General features: G+C 55.8%; 1 protein-coding gene across 1 annotated transcript in view; it reads left to right on the top strand.

Annotated features, from left to right (window-relative positions):
* Nucleotides 1–348: 348 nt before the first annotated feature.
* The window catches only part of LOC122691324 (proto-oncogene tyrosine-protein kinase receptor Ret-like), a 33,276-nt gene continuing 10,011 nt past the window's right edge, over nucleotides 349–23,613 (top strand). Inside the window, exons 1-11 of the mRNA XM_043897939.1 lie at nucleotides 349–489; nucleotides 6,575–6,701; nucleotides 8,506–8,793; nucleotides 11,157–11,398; nucleotides 12,688–12,883; nucleotides 14,164–14,363; nucleotides 16,490–16,748; nucleotides 17,463–17,588; nucleotides 19,108–19,218; nucleotides 20,035–20,157; nucleotides 21,101–21,366. Of these exons, the coding sequence (XP_043753874.1) occupies nucleotides 349–489; nucleotides 6,575–6,701; nucleotides 8,506–8,793; nucleotides 11,157–11,398; nucleotides 12,688–12,883; nucleotides 14,164–14,363; nucleotides 16,490–16,748; nucleotides 17,463–17,588; nucleotides 19,108–19,218; nucleotides 20,035–20,157; nucleotides 21,101–21,366 (2,079 nt within the window). The remainder of the gene's footprint in view (nucleotides 490–6,574; nucleotides 6,702–8,505; nucleotides 8,794–11,156; nucleotides 11,399–12,687; nucleotides 12,884–14,163; nucleotides 14,364–16,489; nucleotides 16,749–17,462; nucleotides 17,589–19,107; nucleotides 19,219–20,034; nucleotides 20,158–21,100; nucleotides 21,367–23,613) is intronic.

Genomic DNA, 23,613 nt, shown 5'->3' with positions numbered 1-23,613 from the left:
AGAGGAGGTTAACATAAGAGTTGATCGGCAGTGATGAGTGTAAGAGAGCTGTGGGCCACCCTGAGGCAGAGGGCAGGAGCTTGGGGAAGGGGCTCCCTCCCCAGAGTGGGGTCACAGCTCACTGCATATTGAGAAGTTGGCTGGGTTGCAGGGGCCAGGACTGGTCTGCAGCCTCGGGGGCCAGCGGGAGGTGACCCTCCAGTACACGGGGGAGCTGAGGCTGGTGCACAAAGGCTGGTGATGGGTGCATCTGGGGGCTATGGGAGGTGATCGCGGGGCAAGGGCGTGGGCTACATTGGCGCCAAGGGGCTGCGTGCATTTGGCATGGACTGAGGCAGAGCATGCAGGATGTCCCCACAATGTGCTGCAGAAGTGAGGGATGACAACCAGAAACCCTCGTCCACCTGTGTGGTTCTCCACCGCACAGGAGGGCACTCACAGCTTCTGTGTGGGTCTGAGAATGTGTACGAGTATGACCAGTGTTCATGTGTGAGTGTTCACACAGGGCTGAGCTTGTGGACAGTTGAATGAGTGAAAGTGAAGTAGAGACTTGGGCCTGCTTCTCTCTGCATACAAATGTGAGTAAATGACACATCCAGCCAGGTGTGGAGCATTGAAGACTGCCTTTCCAGGATACAAAAAGGCTGGTGACTGCGTGTGCCGAATGAGACCATCCATGCCTGGTGGCTCTGCTTGTAAAGATGCTGGAGGAGGCCCTCCTTGGAACAGGACAGCCCGCTGTCCCCACTGAGTGTTAGTTGCACATCTTCTCCTGCAGGGGTGGGGCAGGGTGGGAGCATATGGGGCCTTGGGCCCACATGCCTGTCTCTGTTTCCATCTGCTGCATACCTGTGCATACACATTCATGCATATACACACACATGCCATGAAGGGGGCCTGGGGTCTCTGCAAATGCGAGCAGCAGCCAGGACCTTTGGCAGGTATGTCATGAGCAGTGTGGGACCCATCCCCACTCCTGTGAGAGCAAAGCCCAGCTCCTCACCCTCTGGTGTGATGCCAGGGCAACTTGAGGGGCCAGAACCCCACGTGGTGCTGGCAATATCTGTCGAGGCAGAAACGTGGGACTAGGTGTTGGGGGAGGACCCTGTCACCCAGCAGCATTCGGGGTGGAAGGTGTGGGTGGGGCAGGTTTTACAAGTCCTGCTGTGTCGACCTGCCCCAAGTTCCAGGGGAGACTCTCATCAGAGGTTGGTCAAAAAGCCCTTCCTGGCAAAACGGTGCCAGCAGGGAGGGGTGGTCAGCTGGCAAGGCCTGGGGCTTCCTGGTGGGGCCAGCATCTGCCTTGCTCCTGAGTCCCATCGCCGCTTTGTTAGTCATCGTCCAAACCCCAAGATGCCCACCCTCCAGCTGTTTGACCATGGGAAGTCTTCTCACCTCCCAGCCTCCGTGTTCTTACCTATTTAATGGGGCAGTGAAGAGGTTTGCCCAGTGATTATAAATCGGAAGTGTGAACTTCATACCGCGTGTACCTGTGCAAAGGTGAGGCCTATACCAGCTCCTCCTCTCCCCAGCCTGCCCTACTCTTGTTCACAGTCAGAGAAAGTGAGGCCCAGAGGAGGCTAGAACTTTACAGAGGCTGCACAGCCCCAGGAAACTGGACACCTCTGATGGCCCTTTCCGGGCTCTTCTCCTTCACCCTCTGGGGTTGGCCCCATCATCTGTAGGGCCCACCATAGAATGCAGATTGTTCTAGAATTATGAATTATTTTAGGACAATGACAGGAGAGCATTAAACCAAGTATGGGGAACTGTGGTCTCCCCAGGCTACACCCCCCTGAGGCCAGCCCTGCACCCACACCCTCGTTCCCTACCTTGGACCATGTGTTTTTCCATCTAAACGTGTCTGTGACAAGGAGGAGCATTAAGGCGGCCATGCCCTGAGTAGGGACCACCTGGGAAGCATTTTAAGTGCATTTAAGACTGTTTCTGCTCACAATCATCGCCCAACCCACAAATCACTTTTGGCAGCAACAGACCAGGCCCCACATGGATCCTGTAGGACCTGGCTCGGAGATGAGAGCAGGCAGTGCTCTCATCCTGCACGTGAAGTCTGTGTGGTGGTGACTGGACCAGCTCGGAGGTGGGGGCTCCCTGGAGCTCAAGGCACCTCCCAGCCCCTGGACCATTGAATGTACATGTGCTCAAGGGGGCCCCAGGGGAGGAGCCCTATTCTGGATCTGCTCCTCACTACCTGGTAGGTGGAGTGAGCATCTCGCCCCCGCTTAGAAGACCGATCTGCAAGCCCTACCCCCCATGGGTGGCTCCCAGGGCTGCCAGTTCTTGCACAGCTGACCGAGGCCACAGGGATTATATCCTGAGAGAATAAGAAGGCAAAAGTCGCGATATTCTGCTGATGTGGGTGCAGGCGTCCCACACCATCCTTGACAGTACTCCGGAGACCAGAATGCAGACCTCACTTCTCCACGGAGAGCTCTGGCACACCAAGGAGAGCTGGTGGCCAGGCAGGCTGGCAGACACAGGCTGCCCTTGGCTGTGTGCCATCTGGGGGACCCACCCACACCCACCCTGGGCTTTCCCCCTCCCCACCAACTGAGTCTCCTGCAGCTCTGGGGTTGGGGCCCTGAAGGCAGCATCTCAGATCGCTAGTGGTTGGCGCTCACCTTTCTGCCAGGATGAGAAGGAGGCTGGCAGCACAGAGCCCCCTTCCCATCCAGCATGGTGTCACAAGCCTGGACTGCCACCAGGTCACCACCCTGTCAAGCCACTGGGAAATCTCTCATTCTCTTTGTGGCCAGAAAGTCAACCTTCCCGAAAGATGGTGCACCCTCCGGGGCTGCTTTCTACTGCAGGCCAGTGTCCCTGACTTGCGGTCACTGCCCAGGACTTGGGGTGGGGGTGGAGGGTGGGCACAGTAACCGTGGGTTCTGGACCATGTGACATGGGGTTGAGCAGGCCGGTGAGGGCTATGCTGCTGGAAAGACAGCCCTCCAAATCCCAATCCCCTGGCTGGCTGCACATGTGCCCTCGAGCATACAAACAACTTTCTTTCTGTCCTGCCCAGGTGTCTGTTTGCAAAGCAGTGATCCCATCAGCAGCTCCATCTGGGGCTGCGAAGAAAATGCAGGGTCACCATGTGCCACGGGGCCTGGCCTCGTGCTGTGTGAGTCCACCTGGCCGTGCTCACCCCACTCTGCACCTTTGAGAGGCGGGGTGGGTGAATGCGGTGGGCCAGGTCCTCTGGAGAAGGTGGCAGTGGAGGGAAAAGCAAGCCACTCCTCTTGCTGTCCGCAGGGCTGTGAGCATCAGCTTCTGCGCTCCTTCCCCAGCCCCCCACAGCCCACCCCAGAGCTCCCCCTAGACTCTTTGACTTGCAACCTTCATGGAGTGTTGGAGGGAAAGGAAGCTGGGCTGCTGCTTATGAATCAGGCACTTGTTTTGGGGCAGCAGGGCTGTGTCTGGTGTTGACCCCCACTTTGAATCTGCCTTCCCAGACCCGGCCTTACTGGGGCAGGACAGGGGGCCACCGTGGGCTCGGAGCCCTTCTGATTTCTGTGAGGAGTGCAGACCCAGGTTTATTACTCTGCCAGGCAGTGCAGTGGGGCTTCAGTGCACTACAGGTGGGGAGCAGCTGCCCCTTCCCTCTCGTTGGCTGAGGAAACACCACAGGAACCCTCCTGCCTTTGTCACAAGAGCAGTATGAGCAGTGCTGTAGGGTCCTCTTTGGGACCCCGAACTGTGTACTTCTCAGGAAGCGTGAGCCAGTGGAGTGCATCCCAGCTGTGCAGGAGGATCTGTCAGCTGTGGCCTGTCACTCTGCCCAGCTTGTAAAAGGCCTGCTCCGAGCTAGTGCCATTGGCTGCCTTTTCACAGAAGCATCAAGGCCAGTCTTGAGGCCATTTGGGGCTGACACAGTTCTCTGAGCTGCCACCCATCCCTGCTAGGGTTGGCTACTAAATCCCGAAGAAATGAACACTCTGAGTGTATCTGAGAGGCAGTCCATGTCCTCGTGGCCAGTTGGGAGGCTGTGGGACAGGAGGGTGGCATCCAGCCATGTGTGGGTGGCTCCTGTCGTGGTCTCTACCAGTGAGACCCCCGGCAAGGGAAGTCAGGTCTCAGTGCTCCCTCCCCAGAGTTCCCCAGAGTGACTTCTTCCTAGGGCTCCTGGAGCTGCCACCCCCTTGGATGGCAGGCAGCATGATGCTCTGGGTGGATCCCTTCCCCCAAGAGGTGGCAGGGCAGGAAGGCCACACGCAGAGCCTGACTTGGGCACAGGGCCAGCTCCTTGGAGTTCAGCTGCCCTTCCCAGTACCTCACCTGCAGAGACCCAGTGATTCTGGGTCCCACTCCAGGGACAGCACTCCTAGGGAGCAGTTTTCCGAAGGTCTAATAAGTCAGCTCCGTACCTGCAGCCCCCTCCTTCCATCTCTGTCTTTAGTGCCGGGTGTGCAGTAGCCTTTGACTACTGGCCAGAGCATCTCTCCCCTCCATCCTCTCTGCCTTACTTACCTTTGTCCTTAGCCCCATTTGTCTTTTCCCTCCTTCCCTCTCTCTCCCTCTGTTTCTCTTCCTGTTCCCTCCCTCTCCTGCTGGCTCCGTGGTCCAGCCTGTTTGGCAGGGCAGCACCCACACTGGGTGGGTGGGACCCAATCAATGCACACTTCAAGTTGGCATTCCCAGCCGGGTTGCCTTTGAAGTCATCCTTGGGAAGCCTGGCACAGTGCTGGCAACCTTCCAGTTTTCTTCTGTTTCACCACTTTGGGATCCAAAAGGTCTTCACCAGTTCTCCTCACCTGACTCTAGTTGGCTCTTGATTGTTTCCCACACACAAGTGTGTCTTCAAGGACCCAGGCAGCCCCAGGGTATCTTCCACTGGTGTGGAGTGGACCAACCACTCATCTTGGTGGCTGCAAGAGAAGCAGAATGTAGGTGGAAACAAATTGATTGAAAAGAGAAATCGCTCACACACAAGTACAATGTTTCTCATGTTTGCTTTGTGTGTTAGTATTTTTTATGCTTTGTAGAGAATATTGGCAGGTTTTCAGTTTTTTTTTAAAGCATCACCTGCCCATTTATCCATCTTTTTAAAATTTCTTACTATTTAAAAATAACTGTTTATGATGCAAAATGTTGAACATACACCAAGTCAAGAGAGTAGTAGGATGAGTGCCCCATTGGTTCACCCAGCGTGGCCATGGTCAGCATCCCTCTTCCTCATGGCATTTACAGCTCTACCCACAGCCTCTCAGTGATAAATTTAGGCCACAATTACATACGTTGAAATGCACAAATCTTGGCTGTATGTTGTTGACAAATGGATGTCCCTGTGTGACCCACACCCCATCAAGATATGAAACATGTATGTTTCCCAGAATATGCCCCCTGCTTTTCCAGTCTATTACCTCCCCTACCCCCAGCTGGTACCCAGTTTGATTTCTGTCACCTAAAATCAGTCTGGAATGGTGCCATGTGATTCTTTTGTGCTGCTTCTTCCACTTAGCAGGATGTCTATGAGATGTGTCCAGGCTGTCGTGTGTATCAATAGTTTGTGCCCCATCCTAACTGCATAGGGTTCCATGGTGTGATGGACTGAGGTTTGTTATCTGATAACCTGCTGGAACACATCTGGGTTCTTCCCAGTTCTTGGCTCTGTGAATAACCCCAGCATTTGTGAACAAGTCACTAGACGGACATATGTTTTCATTTTTCTCAGATAAATGGAGTGGAATTTTTCGGTACTATGGTAGGAGCATGTTTGACTTTAGATGAAGATTTTGTTACTTACAGGGGCTTCCCAGGTGGAACTAGTGGTAAAGAACCCACCTGCCAATGCAGGAGGTGTAAGTGATGCAGGTTCAATCCTTGAGTCGGTAAGATCTCTTAGAGGAGGGCATGGCAACCCACTCCAGTATTCTTGTCTGGAGGATTCCAAGGACAGAGGAGACTGGAGGGCTATAGTGCATAGGGTTACAAAGAGTTGGACACGACTGAAGTGACTTAGCATGCACGAATGTTGTTACTTATAAAGTGCTCTAGTTCATCTTTGGGGACCCCTGCCTGCTCTGCTTGTCTGGCAGCGTCTTGTACACTTCAAAACTCTGGCTCCAGGTGATTTGCTCAGAAGCTTGGGTGAAAGCCGAGTGGTTTACGTGCTTATCTATCTCAGGTAATCGAGGATGATATTGCAACTGTTTATGCTTCCTCACTTCCTCCTTTTTCTGTTTTAAAGCAGTGTATTTGCAGCTAGTGTTTAGCTATACAGATAACTGTGTGTTGATGTTCTTAGGAATACAGATGAGAAAGACCTAAGTTTTCTTTTTTGGCCCACAAGGAAGCTATTACTAAAATGTGAAGTTAGGCCGCTGGGAAAGGTGATCTGCCTGGGAGGGCTGCTGGGCTCTGCACCGTGGTCGTCCCTCAGTCCCTCCTTCCCTCACGTGTTTCCCTGCCTCCCACAGCCCCGCTGGGACTCTACTTCTCCAGGGACGCTTACTGGGAGAAGCTATACGTGGACCAGCCGGCCGGCACGCCCCTGCTCTATGTCCATGCCCTGCAGGACGTGCCAGAGGAGATGCCCAGCTTCCGCCTGGGCTAGCACCTCTACAGCGCCTACCACACGCGGCTGCACGAGAATGACTGGGTCCGCATCCAGGAGGACACGGGGCTTCTCTACCTTAACCAGAGCCTGGACCACAGCTCCTGGGAGAAGCTCAACATCCGCAGTAAGGGGGCGGCCCTGACCCCACCCCCACATGCCTCATTACCCACCCCGCCCTGCCCTCACCTGGTCCTTCCTTAGAGCCCATCACACAGCTCCTACGACTCCTGCTGTGTAAGAGTGGAGCAAGTGAGATGGGGCTGGCCTGTCCTCTTTGTCCAGCCCGTGAGGGAGCCAGGATGAGCTTGAGGACCACTGATGACCCTCAGGCCTCCTGAGGCTGTTGGGATTTTGGAGAACTTATGTGGAGGACTTGAGGGGCTCTCTCCATGCTGGCTCCAAATGTCTTCCAGTTGGATTAACAGAGATGTGGGGTTGTGAGAGAAGAGTTAAGAAAGGCTAGAGACATCCCAAGATCTTGATTTAGTGGATGATCTGGAACTTGGTGGAGAAGCAGCTGTTTGCACAGAAAGCCCACCTTACCATCAGCAGCAGGCTGCTCTTGGCACCTGGTGAGGACTGGGGCCTGGTGCCGGGGAGGAAAGTGGAGCAGGAGGAAGGCCTGGACGGCTTCTCAGAGCAGGGGTCCAAGCTGGAGTGAAGGCCATGTGTGACCCTGGTACTGGGAGGAGGTTGTTTGTGGAGCAGAGTTCTGCCTTGTGGCACCAAATGGTGATCACAACCCCACCTCTTGCTCTATAGACATGGCCTCCCTGGGCCCTCACGCCAGCTCTGAGCTCCTGTGAGTGCTGAGAGGCAGACACTCTGCTGTGAACAGTACTGCCAGAGTGAAATTTGCCAAGGGTCTGAGTTTCATAGGAGGCCTGTTCTGTTCGTGATTGGAGAGCAGCCTCATGCACCTGCCAGCTCTAGTCAGGAGAGAAATCACAGTAATTAGAACAGAGAAAGTTTATACGGAGAATTATTAACCACAGCAGGGGACTGGAGCAACAGAGGACAGGCTAGTAAGAAGCAGAGAACTGATGAATATGGGAGGAGTAGATGTAGCAGGGGGACACTTACCTAGAGCTAAGATAGAAGGCCCAGGAAGAGCCCCCGCCCCAGCTGAGATCCAGATGGGTTGGACGGGGGTTGCTATGGTGCCTCCATGATGGAATTTGCCAGAAATCCCCTCTCTAGGTGCTGGGGAAGTCTGTGTCTCTGCAGGGGTGGCATGGAATTCCCTGGGGGTCCCGTGGTTAGGACTCTGAGCTTTCATTGTTGAGGTCTTGGGTTCAGTCCCTGGTCAGGGAACTAAGATCCCACAAGCAGCAACACTGGCAAAAATAGAATAGAATAAGTGTTTTATTTATTTTTACTTGAGGGATAATTACAGTATTGTGTTGGCTTCTGCCATACATCACAATGAATCAGCCATAGGTATACATATGTCCCCTCCCTCTTGAACCTCTCTCCCCCCTCCCACCCAATTCCACCCCTGTAGTGTTTTTAAAAGTGAGAAAAGAAAGAAAGTGGTTGGGGTAGTGGGTGAGGGAGGGAAGGGAGGTCACCTGAGGTGCCAAGAGCCTGCCTTGGGGAAGCACTCCATCTTAGACCCAGGGTTCAGCGCACCTCTCTGAGGAAGGGTATTTGAACTGAGATTTGGAATAATCAGAGAGATGGACCTGTGAGGCACCCCCCAGGATGAGGGAGCAGAGCCATAGGGCCCTGAGGCTGCCAGATCCCAAGTCCAGGGCCGTAGGGGGCAAGCAGGAGGTAGGGGGCAGGGCGGGGTTCCCAGCAGAGCCCTGCTAGCCTTGGTGAGGACTAGGCTTTGCACCAGCCCGGAGCTCCTGCCCTCTCCCCATTCAGATCCCAGCTGGGCAGGTGTGGCTGACACCCTGGCGGGGCCTGACTTGTCTCTGCAGAGGGCGGCTTCCCGCTGCTTACCATCTACCTGCGGGTCTTCCTGTCACCCACATCCCTACGTGAGGGCGAGTGCCAGTGGCCAGGCTGTGCCCGAGTGTACTTCTCCATCATCAATGCCTCCTTCCCAGCTTGCGGCGCCCTCAAGCCCCGGGAGCTCTGCTTCCCTGAGTCAGGCCTGTCCTTCCGCATCCGGGAGAACAGGCCCCCTGGCACCTTCCACCAGTTCTGCCTGCTGCCCGTGCAGTTCCTCTGCCCCAACGTCAGTGTGGCCTACAGGCTCCTGGGAGGTGAGTGCCAGCCGCATGGAGCCTTCCTCGATGCCTGCCGAGTGCCAGGCATGGCCCTGCAGTTCCTCTACATGAGCCGTCCAAGTTGACTACACCACCCCATCATCCATTCATTCAGAGGTCCACGTGTATCTCATGTATGCTGGCCACAGGCCAGGCATGGTTCTAGGGACCAGGGATGAAACAGTGAACAAGTTCAGGCCCAAATCCTGCCTGTCTGGACCTTCAATGCCTGGGGCAGGTGGAGACCACACAGGCGCTAAGGACGTTGGGTGGCCTCTGAAGGGACCAGGTGGGAGGTAATGCTGAGAAGGCACGGACTGGTGGAGACCACTGTCCTAAATCAGGTGGCTGGAGCAAGGTAAAGGAGGGTGCCCAGCAAGCAGGGCGAGCTCATTCAAAAGTGCGGAGGGGGAGGTGCGGCTGGAGGGGAGGGCAGAGGCTGCTGAGGGCAGAAAAATGCAAGGGAGGGGGCAGGACTTCCTGATGAGGGGACTAGGGAGCCATAGAAGGTGTTTTCAGGAGTGGGGGGAGGGTGTCATTGACAGGATATAACTTACTTTAAAAGGTTAGTCGGGCTGATGTGTTCGAAATGATTTGGGGCGAGTGGTTTGGAGGAAGCAGGAAAACTATGAAGAGGCAGGAGACATCCTTGAGTGAGAGGATGAGGACTGGGGTTGAGGGTGAAAGCCTTTAGGCCACAAGAAGCAGGCAGATTCTGGGCATGTTTTTGCAGGAAGATCCAGCAAGATTTTCTGGGGAGTTGAATGTGGGGTGTTGAGAGATTCACAAGGGGACCAAGCATGGTTCCAGGATTCCGCCTGAGCCACTGTAAGGACAGTGGACCTTGTCACAAGATAGTCCTACCACACGATGGCCCTGGGGAAGCCACATGGATATGGGGTAGGGGAAGGGCACTGGATCCGAGTGGAGATGAGAGAAGGCAACTGAGCCGCTGTGTGTGAGGTGCCATTGGACAGTTTAAAGGGGACTTAAAGGGGACACTTTTATGCTGGATGGCTGGTAAGTGAAGCCTGGATTCCCCCCAGGTTGATGGCACCCACACATGGTCATAACGTTAAAGGAGCACTCAGTAGTGTAAGGAAAGTAGTCACTCACACTTCCACATCCCTTCATTTATCCTGCCACAGGGATGGATGTCTTTGTACAAAATTGTCCCCAAAGCATATGGTTTAGTGTGCTGCCTTTTTCGCTTAAAAAGAAAAGCCATTTTTGTAACCATAAGCAATACAGGGAAATGTGTAGTTCACATGTAATATGTGGCTCTGATGTGATTTTCCACCAAGTGGAGTTGACAGCCCTCCTGAGGTTGGCTATGGGGTGGTCACTGTTGACCTTCAAGCGTTCAGCTTTTCCCCCTTTCTGGGTCCTTTCTGGAGGATGAATTCGAGGACAGGCTTGGGTTGAAGAGTATATTGTTATTACTGGTCCTCCCCTCACCAGGTTGCAGTTAGTCATTGAACTTACAGCAGTGTCTGGCGATGAACACACACAGCATCTCATCTTCTGGGGCTTCCCTGGTGGCTCAGCTGATAGAAAATCTACCTGCAGTGTGGGAGACCTGGGTTCAATCCCTGGGTTGGGAAGACCCCCTTGGAAAAGGGAACGGCTACCCACTCCAATATTCTGGCCTACAGAATTCCATGAACTGTATAGTCCATGGGGTCGCAGAGTCAGACATGACTGAGCAACTCTCACTTCACTTCATCTTCTGGCGAGGAAGCTGAAGAACAGAGACAGAACCATCAGCCTCAGGCCACGCAGCCTGCAGGTGTATAGGGCAGGGATCCAAACCAGGCAGTCAGAAATATTTGTGTGTTAACATGAAATTACACCAGATGTCCCCAATGTTGGTTTTCAAGTGGTGGAATTGTGGCTTTTTTCTCACATTCTCTAAAATGAGCATGTCTTGCTTCCACAGTTAAGAAAATTCCTGACAGTTTTTCAGATACCAGCAAACGCTAGGAGCTGGATCTCTGGGCCTGCAGCGTGACTGGTGCCAGCCCTCGCCACAGAGGAGGCAGGCAGGGTGTGTGAAGGGGTGTGCCCTCCTAGGTGATTGGGTTGAGGACCTGAGGCAGACCTCCTGGTCCCTGCTCTTCCCTATCAGCACCAGTGCAGGCTGCAGGCACAGTGATGCTCAGAGCATAATCTCCACTGCAAACTGTGCTTGGAGGCTGTGCTCCACTGTGGAAGCTGAAGAGGGGCCATGGCCCAGGCCCAGCATGCACCCCAGCTCTGTCTCCTCTTGCACACTGCTCCCTGTGGGGCCCTGAGGAAGGCAGCTCACCCTCCCCTCAGCTCAGGGTCATCCTGGGGTTGCTGGTCTGTTTGGTGCTCAGGTGAGAGTCTGCCTTTCCGCTGCGATCTGGACAGCCTGGAGGTGAGCACGCGCTGGACCCTGGACCGTGAGCAGCGGGAGAAGTATGAGCTGGTGGCCGCGTGCACGGTTCGCATGGGCATGCGCGAGGAGGAGGTGATGGTGCCCTTCCCTGTGACCGTGTACGACGAGGACGACTCTGCGCCCACCTTCTTCGGGGGCGTCGACAGTGCCAGCGCGGTGGTGGAGTTCAAGCGGAAGGAGGTGCCTATGCGTTTGTCTGGTGCTTCTCTAGTGTCTGTCATCTCTTTGTTGTGCATCTGGGTCTCTCCATTCGTCATTTGTTCCTCGGTCTATTCAGCTGTCCATCTAGCCATCCAGACATGTGGCTGACCATCACTGTGGTTATTCGTCTTTCATTTGTCCATCAGTCTGTCTGTTGGGGTTTTGTTGGTTTCCAGGACAGCTGAGGAGGAGAGAGGACCAGCCCCGCTGGCCCCGAGCTGACCTCTGCCCTGGGAAGCGGGTGAGGGGAGGGGTTGGGGTGCCGGTGGGGTTGAGGGTAAGGGTGCCCAGCCTCTGACTCAACCATCAGGGCTCGCATCAGAGGGGCACAACTGTGGTACTGCAGAGGCGGGGCACACTGCCCCAAGGAGACGGAGAGGACATCTGCCAGGAGGGTGTTCCCTTCTTCGGGCTGTCAGCCCCTCAAGGGAGGGCCAGTGAGTTCAGGGAGGGTACCCCGGAGTGGAGGAAGACAGGCCAGTGGATCCGGCAGGGGTGTCCCTGCGCCGCCCCTCCCATCGGGGCCCCGCCTTCCTCTTGCCTGTGCAGGCGGAGCGTGACTGCCACCTGCTGGGCCCTGGGCTGTCCTGCAGCCGGCAGGCTGGCGGGAGCAAGGGGAGGGTCGGGGTCGGATATGCTGTGGTTGCCTGCTTCTCTGGACACCCAGGGAGCAGGTTTGGTGGATGGATGGGCAAGAGGAAAGCACATGGAGTAGGGAAGTGTCCCATGAGCCTGGCGGGGCAGCTCCATGGTAACACTGTGGAGCTTGGCCAGGAGTGAGAGCAGAGATGACATGTGGCTTTACTCAGAACCCCCCTCATGACCCCATCTAGCCTGGGGTACAGAAGAAGCTGTAGGAGAGCATTCTGGTGGACACTGTGCTTAGGTCCCAGCTCTGTCATCTGTCACTGCATGACATTGAGCTAACTTCTCCACTGTGCGGGGCCCAGCTTCCTGGAAGGAGAGTGGGGGTGCCCACTCTGCACTGTGGGGACCTGAATGAGGTCTTCCACAGAGCACCAGGGCATCTGTTCTAACCCATAATCATGGGAAGTCTGGAGATGCCATTGCACCTGTTGCAGAGGTGAGGTGCAGTGGCCCAGGAAGGGTGACAAGCAGGCTGGCTGGGGGCCCCTTGCAGCTTGAACCCTGGTCAGGCTGTCCCTGGAGCCAGCTCTGACCGCACACACCTGATCCACCTGCAGGGCACATGCCCTCCTATGGGCTCTGGCTTTCGGGGCCCTGACTGGCCCCCATATTCTTTGCAGGGCACAGTGGTAGCCACGTTACGTGTCTTCGATGCAGACGTGGTGCCAGCCTCTGGGGAGCTCCTGAGACGGTACACGAACACGCTGCTCTCTGGGGATGCCAAGGCCCTCCGGACCTTCCGAGTGGAGCACATGCCCAATGAGACCTTGGCCCAGGCCAACGGCAGCTTTGTGCGGGCAACCGTGCATGACTACAGTAAGAGGGGACCAGTGTGGCCTGACAGGGCCCCCTGGGGAACTGGCGACCTGCTTTCCTTGGGCAGGGCAGCACCCTGCACAAGTAGACACCTGTCCTGGCCCTCTCAGCCCCAGGTGGCCACCCCTTCCAACCCTCTTCCCAGCCTTTGTCTCTGCTGGGCTCACCTTGGCCACCTTGGTGGGTGTTTACAGGCTGTCCTTTCTCGCTGAACTGCCCCAAGGCCAAGGCTGACCCTGGCAGGACCCCCACCACACTACCCTGTGCTGACCACGCCAGGGCTCACCGCAACCTCCTAGGTGCCCAAGTGCCCAGGGATCCTTAACCACCACCCCCCCAGCAACTCTCCACTAACAGGAGTTGATGTCCAGTAGCAGCTCTGTGCCCTCAAATTGGAGGGTTCTGGGATGACTGTCCTGTCTGACTTCTGAAATGTGCCCACCCTCAGGGCTAAGCACCACGTGCCCCCAGGGCTCACCTGCAGGATTGGGTGTCCTCATCAGTTGCCAAACCTCCCCACCTCCCTCGCCTGCTCTCCTGCCTATGTTTTGTAGGATCACCTTTCAAATATGCCACTTGTGCTTGGATCCTTGTTTGGAGGCCTGCTTCTGGGGAACCCAGGATCACTGGTGCCTTTACCCCTTTCTGCCTGACCTAATCCTATTTCCTGTCTTCTTCCTCACCAAGCTCTGATGACCTCTATTCTGTGCAAGGGAAAATGTCATCCTTGCCCCTGCACACTCACTCTGTATGCCATGTGCACCCAGAGATCCTCGCCTCCTTTGTACTCCACTAAATGGGGATCTTAGCCTTGGCACACGGTGACTGCTCAGGAGTGTGGAAGCTCCTGGGTGCTTGAGGCCTGTGGAATCTGAGGGTCCATAGGAGGCTGGTACTGTTGCGAGAAGTTCTCAGGGGCCAGGACGGTCTTTCTGGGACCTTGCTGGTGGTGGTGGTGGGTCTTTACCTGTGTGTCCTTGCCCTGACATGCATCTTTCTTATACACATGCACACACACACACACCTCACTGAGGTTACCTCCCAGCTGAGGAGGGTCTTCTGGGCTCAGCTCAGCACAGTGACTCACATTTAAAATATTTCAACCTTAGTGCCTACAGCCAGGTCTGTTGTCTGTGTACCGTGTGGGTAGAAGTACCTGTTGTCACACGTATGCCCATGTGTCCAGGGAATGCTTTGCAGGGGAGATGTGCAGCATCGTGGGGCAGTGGTCTCCACCCTGGGCAGGGCCCCTACCTATCATCACATGCCTCCACCTGCAGGGCTGGTTCTCAACCAGAGCCTCCCCATCTCGGAGAGCTGGGCTGTGCAGCTGGCCGTGCTGGTCAACGACTCAGACTTCCAGGGCCTGGGGGAGGGTGTCGTCGTCCTCCACTTCAATGTGTCCGTGCTGCCCATCAGCCTGAGCCTGCCCAGTGCCTACTCCTTCTCCGTGAGCCGGCGGGCCCACCGCTTTGCCCAGGTGAGCTCCTGGCCTCTTGCCAGCCTGGGGAGGGGAATGGAGGAGCAGGGACTCCCAGGATGGGGTCACATGGGGGACACCACCTCCCTGAGCACACAGAGTGGCCCTGGGGAGCAACAGGCACAAAGCCAAGGAGGCTAAGGCCGTGGGAGAAAGGAGTGGGGCTGGTGGGCTTTGTGGGCCCCTCTTTGCCCTCTCCCTTCTCAGCATGTTTACATTTTTTACTAATGAAAGAGCAGTGCCAGTTAAATCTATGCTGACTTGGAAAGACATTCCTGGTGAATGAAGTGGGAAAAGTAGTTTGCAGAAGTATTGGTCTTAGGTGGCTCCATATGTTCAAAACCAAGTCTTCATTGCCAGAAATTTCCAAGTGTGCAAACATAGGCATTAGTGGAGACCTCTGCAAGGAAAGACAGGAAGTGCTTCTATTTCCTACTTTCCTGCAAGTCTGTTTGCTAGAGCTTATTTTGCATTTGTCATCAGAAAATAGTGATTAGAAGTAGAAAAAAAGGGAAGTGGTAAGAATTCATCAAAAGGATATAAGGGATAGATAAGAGTGATCTCTTTTCCTCATATCAGCCAGTGTTTAACGTTTTGGTGCAATTCTTTCTAGAATGTTTCTCTGAAGCACTTTTTAAAGTTTACTTGCAGTTATGGCAGGCATGACTTAACATACTGCATTCTCCTAATGGCATAGCTGTGGCCATGTGCCCTTTAGAATATCCCATTTAGGGTCATCTCCTAATTAGGACAGTGGCTTTGCCAGTTTCTGTGGTTGGTTCCCATGCCACCTCCGCTCCTGGCAGCCACTTAGGACCCAGCACAAGAAGAGCCACATCCTTGGACGTGGCCAGGCCACCCCACTTGCCACCCCCGCCAGGCCTTTCCTGGAAGCAGAGGGCAAGGCTGGTGAGAGGTGACGAAGCAGGGGGCCCTGAGGGGTGTCCAGGGGGGCTGAGGCAGGCATAGGCATTGCCAGGGGTGTGTCAGCAGAGCCAGGCAGTGGGGAGGGTGATGAGGGCTGAGTGGGAGTGGGGTCTGAGAGGGCGGGCCCTGCCAGCCTCTGCAACACCGCCCACCCCTGACGACTAAGTCTTTCCCTGTGCCTGGACTCACGAGGGTGCAGAGACCCGAGTCTTGGCCCAGCCTTACACACACTGCTGTCTCTCACCAGCCCCCCCTTAGTATTCATGATTATAAATTGAAGGTGGTGATCTCAGGCAATTTTGAGGATCACAGGAGAAAGTGGAAGTGAACCTGCTCTGTACAAGGAAGTGCTCGGAGCCTAGGAGGTGGTTTTGTTGTGGTATGAGGAGTGGGCTTGGTGGAGCCTGGCTCTGCCCTGGGCCTGAGCAAGGCTGAGCAAGGGCCTGGCCTGTGGCTGCAAGCAGGGGGCCCTGTGCCATCACTGCCGCCAGGCCCGCAGCCCTCGACCTTGACTGGTCAGAGCTTCTGATCTCAAGCCCCAGCAGCCCTAACTCCACCTTGGGTGGTGAGGGAGGGAAAAGGAGAGTTCAGGCCCCAGTGACCACTGTGGCCATGAGGCATCCCTGGAGAAGTATCCCTTCTCTCCCAGGGGTTCCGGCCCAAGTCTCGGAGGAGGCTCCAGGACCTGGGTGGGACAGCAACCCTGCTGTGTGAATTATGGCCCGGGTGCTGTGCTCTGGCTGACCAGGCAGGTGACCCAGGCAGGACACTGAGGATGGACCCTAGTGGTGCCCAGAGCACGACGGCCCCTGCCCAGAGGGGAGGGAGGTGTGTGGGAGGCATCCAGGCTGCCTCTGTGCCCAAATGAGGGAGCAAGTGAGGGGTGAGCCGGGCAAGCCAGCAAGCGCCTCCCTGGAGGGCCAGTCCCTAAACCAAAGCCCGGCACCCTGTGTTCTTTTCACCTCCGGCTCCCAGGAGCAGGGATGAAGGGTGGTGTCACGGTCTGCGCAGGGCCAGGCCAGGCCAGGCAGGCAGATGGGTCTGCAGATTCCAGGGGCATGGAGGATGGGGAGATTGGGGGCCACCATCTCTGGGCTGAGTGGGAAACTGTCCTGGGACTCAGCTGGCATGGAGCCCCTCCAGCCACTGTCCCAGGTGGTCTACTCACCTGGCTAAGGGTTCCGTGATCCCATGCCTAGATTGGGAAAGTCTGCGTGGAAAACTGCCAGGAGTTCAGCGGCATCCAAGTGCAGTACAGGCTGCAGCCCTCCAGCGCCAACTGCAGCGCCCTGGGGATGGTCACCTCAGCTGAGGACACCTCGGGGACCCTGTTCGTGAATGACACGGAGGCCTTGCAGCGGCCCGAGTGTTCCCAGCTCCAGTACACAGTGGTGGCCACCGAGAAACCAACCCACCAGCAAGCCCAGGCCCTGCTGCTCGTTACCGTGGAAGGGATGTGTGAGTGCCCGGCTGCGGGAAGGGTCAGGGTGGATGGGGCGTGGCAGAGCCTCGGGCTGTTCCTGCAGAAGGGTGCCGTCCTATACCCCGTCACTGACCAGTGGGCTTTCTTGAGCCTCCTTCTCTGTAAGATGAGAAAACAGCGCACAGCTGCACTGGAAGGATGATGGGGGAGGTATGACACAGTTTAGTCCAGTGTGACAGCATTGTGGGTGGCCGCTGCTGCCCATCGCCTCTGTCAGCAGGACCTACCTGTGCACTTGTTTTAGGGCTGCCAGGTACAATATAGGACCCAGGTTGAGTGTGAATTTCAGGTAAACAACAAGCAATTATTGTGGTGTAAGTACATCTCGTGCAGCCTTTGCAGTGAATTAGAAGACAAACTCCCCTATGTCCCTGTGATATTAGGGCCATATTTACACAAAGCAGGTATTCACTGTTCTCTGAAGTTCAAGTTTAATTGGGTGTCCTGCGTGTCCCTGGATGAGTCTGGCCACCTCCCATCCCCACTCCATACTCAGCCCCTTAGCTGCCCCTGCTGTGTGACTATGATGCCACCCCTCCCCCAGCAGCCCCCTCACTACCCTGCGCCCCCAGAGTTTAGTGACTGCCTCCTCTCTGGGCTCAACTCGGGACAGCTCCAGCCAGTGCTGCCTGCACCCATGGGTGCCCATGGCAGGCTGGCCCCCCATGACTGCTTTCTGCCACCCCTAGACATGCCTGAAGAGCCTGGCTGCCCCCTGTCCTGCGTGGTCAGCAAGAGGCAGCCCGAATGTGAGGAATGCGGTGGCCTGGGCTCTCTGACAGGCAGGTGCGAGTGGAGACAGGGAGATGGCAAAGGTAGGCCCTGGGCAGAGCCAGGCGGTGGGGAGTGTGATGGGGGCTGAGGGGGAGTAGGGTCTGTGCATGCAGGCCCTGCCAGCCTCTGTGACACCCCCCACCCCTGCCCATCTAGTCCTCCCCTGCGCTTGGTCCCTGCCGTGGCTCCTGATGCCAGGAGAGGGTGGTCACGAGCGCAGGGAACAGAGAACCTTCCAACTGTTTATCACCGATGGGATCACAGGTGCCTGAGACTGAGCTCGCTCTGGACTTGAGAAGGTCGGGGCCAAAGTTGAGATGTGTGTGTTTTCTTTTTACTTTATTCTAAAATTCTGAATTTCTGTATTGGTGCCTAAACCAGATGGTAATTAACATGTATATATCCATTTCTCTACCCATATACACATAAATACATGTGCAGTTGTGAATGTGAAATTGAAAGTGTTAGTCGCTCACTCGTGTCTGACTCTTTGGGACTCTGTGGACTGTAGCCCACCAGGCTCCTCTGTCCATGGAATTCTCTGACAAGAATACTGGAGTGGTAGCCATTTCCTTCTCCAGGGACTGTCCCAAGCCAGAGATCAAACTCAGGTCTCCAGCATTACAGGCAGACGCTTTACTATCTGAGCCACTATATTCACCCAATGCCTTCTCTTTTTTTTTAACTTTTTATGTTATATTGGAGCATAGTTGATGAACAATGTTGTGTCAGTTTCCAGTGTACAGCATAGTGATTCAGGTATACATATACGTGTATATATTCTTTTTCGAATCCTTTTTCCGTTGAGGTTTTTATAGCATATTGAGCAGAGTTCCATGTGCTATACAGTAGGTTCTGGTTGGTTATTTTAAATATAGTGTGTATACATGTGTATCCCAAACTCCCTGACTATCCCTTCTCCCCACTCTTCCCCCATTCACCCAATGCTTTTAAACACATAGTTCACAGACACTTTTCGAAGATCTCTTGGTAATATTACTGTGCATCCAAGAAGTGGAGGAATTAAGGTAGACTACACTGTTGACATGTCATTTATGGTTGGCTTTACTTCATGAAAACACAAACCTTAAAATAATTCAAAATATCCAAAGTGGTCTTCAGAGAGGCTCTACCCAGGAGTTCCCAGCCCAGGGGACATGGACCCAAATAGGAGGGACCTGAGCAGCCTTGGGTGTGGACAGTAACTGGCTGCCAGCTGGGCCCACCAATCTGAGGGTCCCACCCACAGTGCAGCCTAGAGAGGGTCCCAGCCTCATCTGGTCTCTTCTGGCCTCTCTGATGTGAGCCTGGCACAGCTCTGGGACTGCCTGGCTCCTCTGGCCCCCACCATCCTGGCTGCCCTGTACCTCAGGGATGCCCTGCTGGTAGGGCTCTGTGTGTGATTCTTCTCTGCTCAGATCTCAGTTTGCTCTTCCTTGCAGGGGATGGGGTGGGGTACAGGGTTGACCTGGAAGGCCCTGGGGTATGACCCTCCTGGCTCTGCAGTCTGAACAGGGCAGCTGCTCCCTTGTGGTCATAACTGCCCACTCTTTGTTGTAGGGATAACCAGGAACTTCTCCACCTGCTCCCCCAGCATCAGGACCTGCCCCGATGGACACTGTGATGCCGTGGAGAGCAGAGACCCCAACATCTGCCCCAAGGACTGCCTCCGTAAGCAGCCCGATGAGCCTGCACCGTGACTCTGAGCGAGCAGGAGCCTGATTGGGTGGGGGGAGTAACAAGCTAAAGGGGCTTGGACTCTCACCTGCATTTCAGCCAGACCAGCCAAGCTTCTGGGTTTTGCGTGCTGAGCCCTTTCCTAACATTTTTTTTTTAATAAAGGCGCTCCTCCCCCCAAATTAGAGCTTGCTGGCTTGACCCACACCCTTCCAGTGTTGCTCTAGCCAACTCATGGGGCACGACTCCCTGTCCCCCGTTTTGCTGACTGCCAGCTGCCCCCTCTGCCCCTTTTCTGCTTCTGAAAAGTAACCAAGTGTGGACCTTGACCTGGGCCCAGGGCAGCCTGTGGGTTCCTCCTCTCACCTGCTGCAGCCAGGGAGCTGGTTTGGGGGCTCATCATGCTGCAACTGGGGCTTCCCAGATGGCGCTAGTGGTAAAGAAACCCACCTGCCAATGTAGGAGATGCGCAGGTTTGATCTCTGGATTGGGAAGATCCCCTGAAGAAGGGCCTGGTGACCCACTCCAGTATTTTTGCCTGGAGAATCTCATGGACAGAGGAGCTTGGTGGGCTACAGTCCACAGTGTTGCAAAGAGTCGACCTGACTGAAGCAACTTAGCACACATGCATGCATGCTGAGGCTCTTGCCTGGGGTGACCTAGACTTCTGATCTCACTGTGCTCCCTGGGCGTGAGAGTGCTGACATCAGGTGGGGAGGGGCCTCTCATGATCCTGTCTGGTGGTCCTGGCTGGCCAGGTCCCCCTGGAGGCTGAGAGTGGGCTGCTGAGTGGGTGGTGTCTGTCCTCAGGGGGCGGCAGCATCATTGGTGGGCACGAACCTGGGGAGCGCCGGGGGATTAAAGCTGGCTTCGGTATCTGCAACTGCTTCCCTGAGAAGAAGAAGTGCTTCTGCGAGCCGGAGGATAGCCAAGGTGCATTGGGGGTGGGGGGGTGGGGGGCACAGCTGGCCGGGATCCCCACACCTCCCTGAGCCTCCAGGGAGCAAGGGAGAAGATTGCAGGAAGGAAGAGAAACCTAGGAGATCTTCCTCCTTCCCTGGGGTCTTGGTTCCCCCATGTGTGCAGACAAGGAGCTGGCTCAAGGCTACTAAGACTGCCTTGTGGCCCGAAGTTCCTTTTTTTTTTTTTTGGCAAGGCTTATGGGATCTTAGGTGCCCAACCAGGGATTGAATCTTGGCCACAGCCGTGAAAGCTCCTTGTCCTAACTGCTGGACCACCAAAGAATTCCCTGGCCTCAAGTTCTATAATAAAGATTGGGCTGGAAAACTAGTTATTCCACCAAATAGCTCAGCATCTCCTCAGACTGTGCCTGTGTAGAGCCTTTCCTGGGCCTGTGGCATTGGCCAGCTGGGTCCCCCCTCCCAGCACCCTCCAGGTGCTTCTTCTAGAACAGGGGGGCCCCACTGAACACATGGGGAGCTTTTCTGGCATTTGGGTGGTCATTGCATGGCCCAGATCCTGGGCCACTTGTCTTTCCTCTCCACTATATATTGAACATGAAGAAAATACAGAAGATATTAGGAATGCAGGAGAAGAACTTCTCCCACCCCCCGGGCCCCTGGGCCTCTGGCTTCAGTGCAACGTTCCAGGGTGGGGGAGGTGCAGGGGTGCACAACCTCTGGTGTGTGACCTCAGGCAGGATGTTTATAAATGCTCATTCCTTCCAGAAAAGGGCAATAATAGTCTCTTGTAGCAAAAACATACAGAACAGTACCTGCCATGGGTCAGGAGTGTTGGCAGGCAGCTCACAGTCGGTCACAGCAGCCACTTCCTGGCTGTCACAGGTGTGGCTCTGTTGGGTATTGGGGGTCCCCCTTGTGGGGTGTCTACTCTCACAGCCCCTACTCGCCCGCAGACACCCTGCGTGATGACCTCTGCTGCACAGTGATCACGGCAGCTGTGGTCTTCTCCATCGTATCTGTGCTGCTGTCTGTGCTGCTGTCCACCTTCTGCATCCACCGCTACCGCAAGAATGCCCACAAGCCGCCCATTGCCTCGGCTGAGATGACCTTCTGTCGACCCGCCCAAGCTTTTCCGGTCAGCTACTCCTCATCTGGTGCCTGCCGGCCCTCTCTGGACTCCATGGAGAACCAGGTCTCAGTGGACACCTTCAAGTTCCCGGTGAGGTTCTCCATGTGGCAGCAGGGCCAGGGAGGCAGCCCTTCCAGGTAGCCATGTGGGTAGCCTCTGGTCTAGGGCAGCTGGGGAAGGAGGGGGGGACAGAAGGGGCAGGGCCCTTGGGGTTGTTGCATCCTTGCCTGCCAGGAGGACCTCGTGAGCTTCCAGCTGTCTTCTAACCTCCACCGAGATGTCTTTCAGGGAGGGCAGAAGGCAGGGGTGGGGCAGAGAGCGTGAATCAGTGTGGAAAAGGATGGGTGTGGATTTAAATGACTGAGATCTGGGCCATTAGGCTCCAAGGAGAGGGCAGGCCATGCTGTACCCACCTAAGATATCTCCTACGGAGGCCCCAAGTGCTGGAGGATGCAGCCTTGGGGGAGGCCCTGAGGAGGAGTGTGTGGGTTTTATTCTCAGAAGGTAGGACCACCCTAGGGCTGGAGGCTGATGTTCTGCCTTCATTTCCACGGGTCGCTCTGCTGGGGAGTCTGTTGGGTAGGAGCCCCATGATGAAACACTGTCCCCATCCAGGCGAGAGAGACTGGCAGGTGGGGGGCCTGGCCGCAGCCAGGAGGGGATTCTGTCTGTGGCTTGGAGAGTGGGGTTGCTGAGAGGCCTCTCAGGCACCATCAGGGGAGCCTGGCCCCAGGACTCTGTGACTGGCCTGCCAAGAGGGGAGAATCAGCCCAAGCCTCCTCCTCCATGACATGGTCTGGGCCTGCAGTTAGTGTGGGAGGCTCAGACACCACCTCCTGCCCGGCCAGGCTGCTCCTCCGCCTGTCTGCCCTCCAGTGTTTTTGCTGAGGAGACTGAAATACTATGGGGACTGGGGGCTGGAGACCTCCCACCTGCTGAGTGTTTGGAACCAGCAAAGTCAGGAAGGAGGCCTCTGTGGCCACCACATCTGGGAATGGCCCTCGTGGCCCAGGGACGAGCCATTTGATTCCCTTATATGCCCTGACGGTTTGTGCTGAGACACACAATGAGAGAGGTTCTTCTGTGGGGGGGGGGGGGCCACGGACCACTTTCAGCCTCTAGCCCAGAGTGCAGAGAAGCCAGAGCTGGGCCGGAGGCCCAGGACCACACTGACCAGCTCTGAGGTCTTAGACACATTATTCGACCCTTTGGCCTTAGTTCTGTCTTACATAAAGTGGGGAGGACACTTTGGGGTTTTAGCACTTTTAAAGAGAAACAAATGAGAGATATCCCCTCTTAGCCCAGTCTTTATGTGCAGTCAGCTGTTATCCAGTGCAGTGTGGACACCAGGGTGGTGGTGACTCTGTTGTCACCTTTGAGCCTGACTATGGATTCTTGGTAGAGGAGGAAATGGCAACCCACTCCAGTATTCTTGACTGGAGAATCTCATGGACAGAGGAGCCTGGCTACAGTCCATGGGAGTCAGACACGACTGCCTCTTTTGCAACTTAAAGAACAAACAACATGGGTTATTGGGGAAGCTGAGACACCAGGACACCTGGGGAGCTGGCTGGAAGGCGCCCCTGGCCGTGGTGCTTAGAGGAGCCTGCCTCTGCTCCCAGACGTAAGAACACAGGGTTCTGGTCCCTGGGGGGGGGGGCAGTGGGTCACCAGTGTGTGTCTGTGGGTTAGGCGAGCCTGCCAGGCACATCATAAGCAGCCCCTGGAGCCATGCCCACACCCAGCCACAGCAAGACTTGGGGACCTGGGCATCCAGTGCTGACGGGAAGGCAGGTTCCAGACAGGCTTCAGCATCCCCAGAGTTCAGGTCTTCGAGCCAGTCTTGGGGTCTGGGAAGACCCCACCCCAGAGGGGTCTTCAGTGGGCATGGTGTGTTGGGAAGGCCGGTGTGTGCAAGTTCTGGCCAGTGGCTGGGCTGTGGGAGGAGCAGACTTCCACACATTGTCAGGGAGGGATGGGGGGGTACCTGAGGGGCACAGTGGTAACTTTCTAGAGGCTGCCACACCAGGAAGGTGTTCTTGACACCCCATCCTGTAGCTGGGAGTGCAGGGCTGGTAGGCAACTGGGGCCACAGCTGCCACTTGAGTTCTCTTGGAAGTCCTGGAGCCTGGGCCACTGTCAGTGCCTGGTGTCCAAAACAGAGGTGGTGCCATGAGGCTTGGGCCTGAGTCCCAGGGAAGAGGCTGTGGTCCCCCTGTGAGCACCTGTGGGTGCTGAGTAAACCCTGACTCTCTCACTGGAGATACCAGGCCCTGGGCCTGAGGTGGCCCAGGGCATCTATAGTAGATGGAGGCCAGTGAGGGTATGAGCATACGG

Source organism: Cervus elaphus, unplaced genomic scaffold, assembly GCF_910594005.1.
Source record: "Cervus elaphus unplaced genomic scaffold, mCerEla1.1, whole genome shotgun sequence".
Classification (NCBI taxonomy): Eukaryota; Metazoa; Chordata; class Mammalia; order Artiodactyla; family Cervidae; genus Cervus; species Cervus elaphus.
The sequence above is the reverse complement of the archived record's forward strand: the minus strand, read 5'-3'. Positions and strand labels throughout refer to the sequence as shown.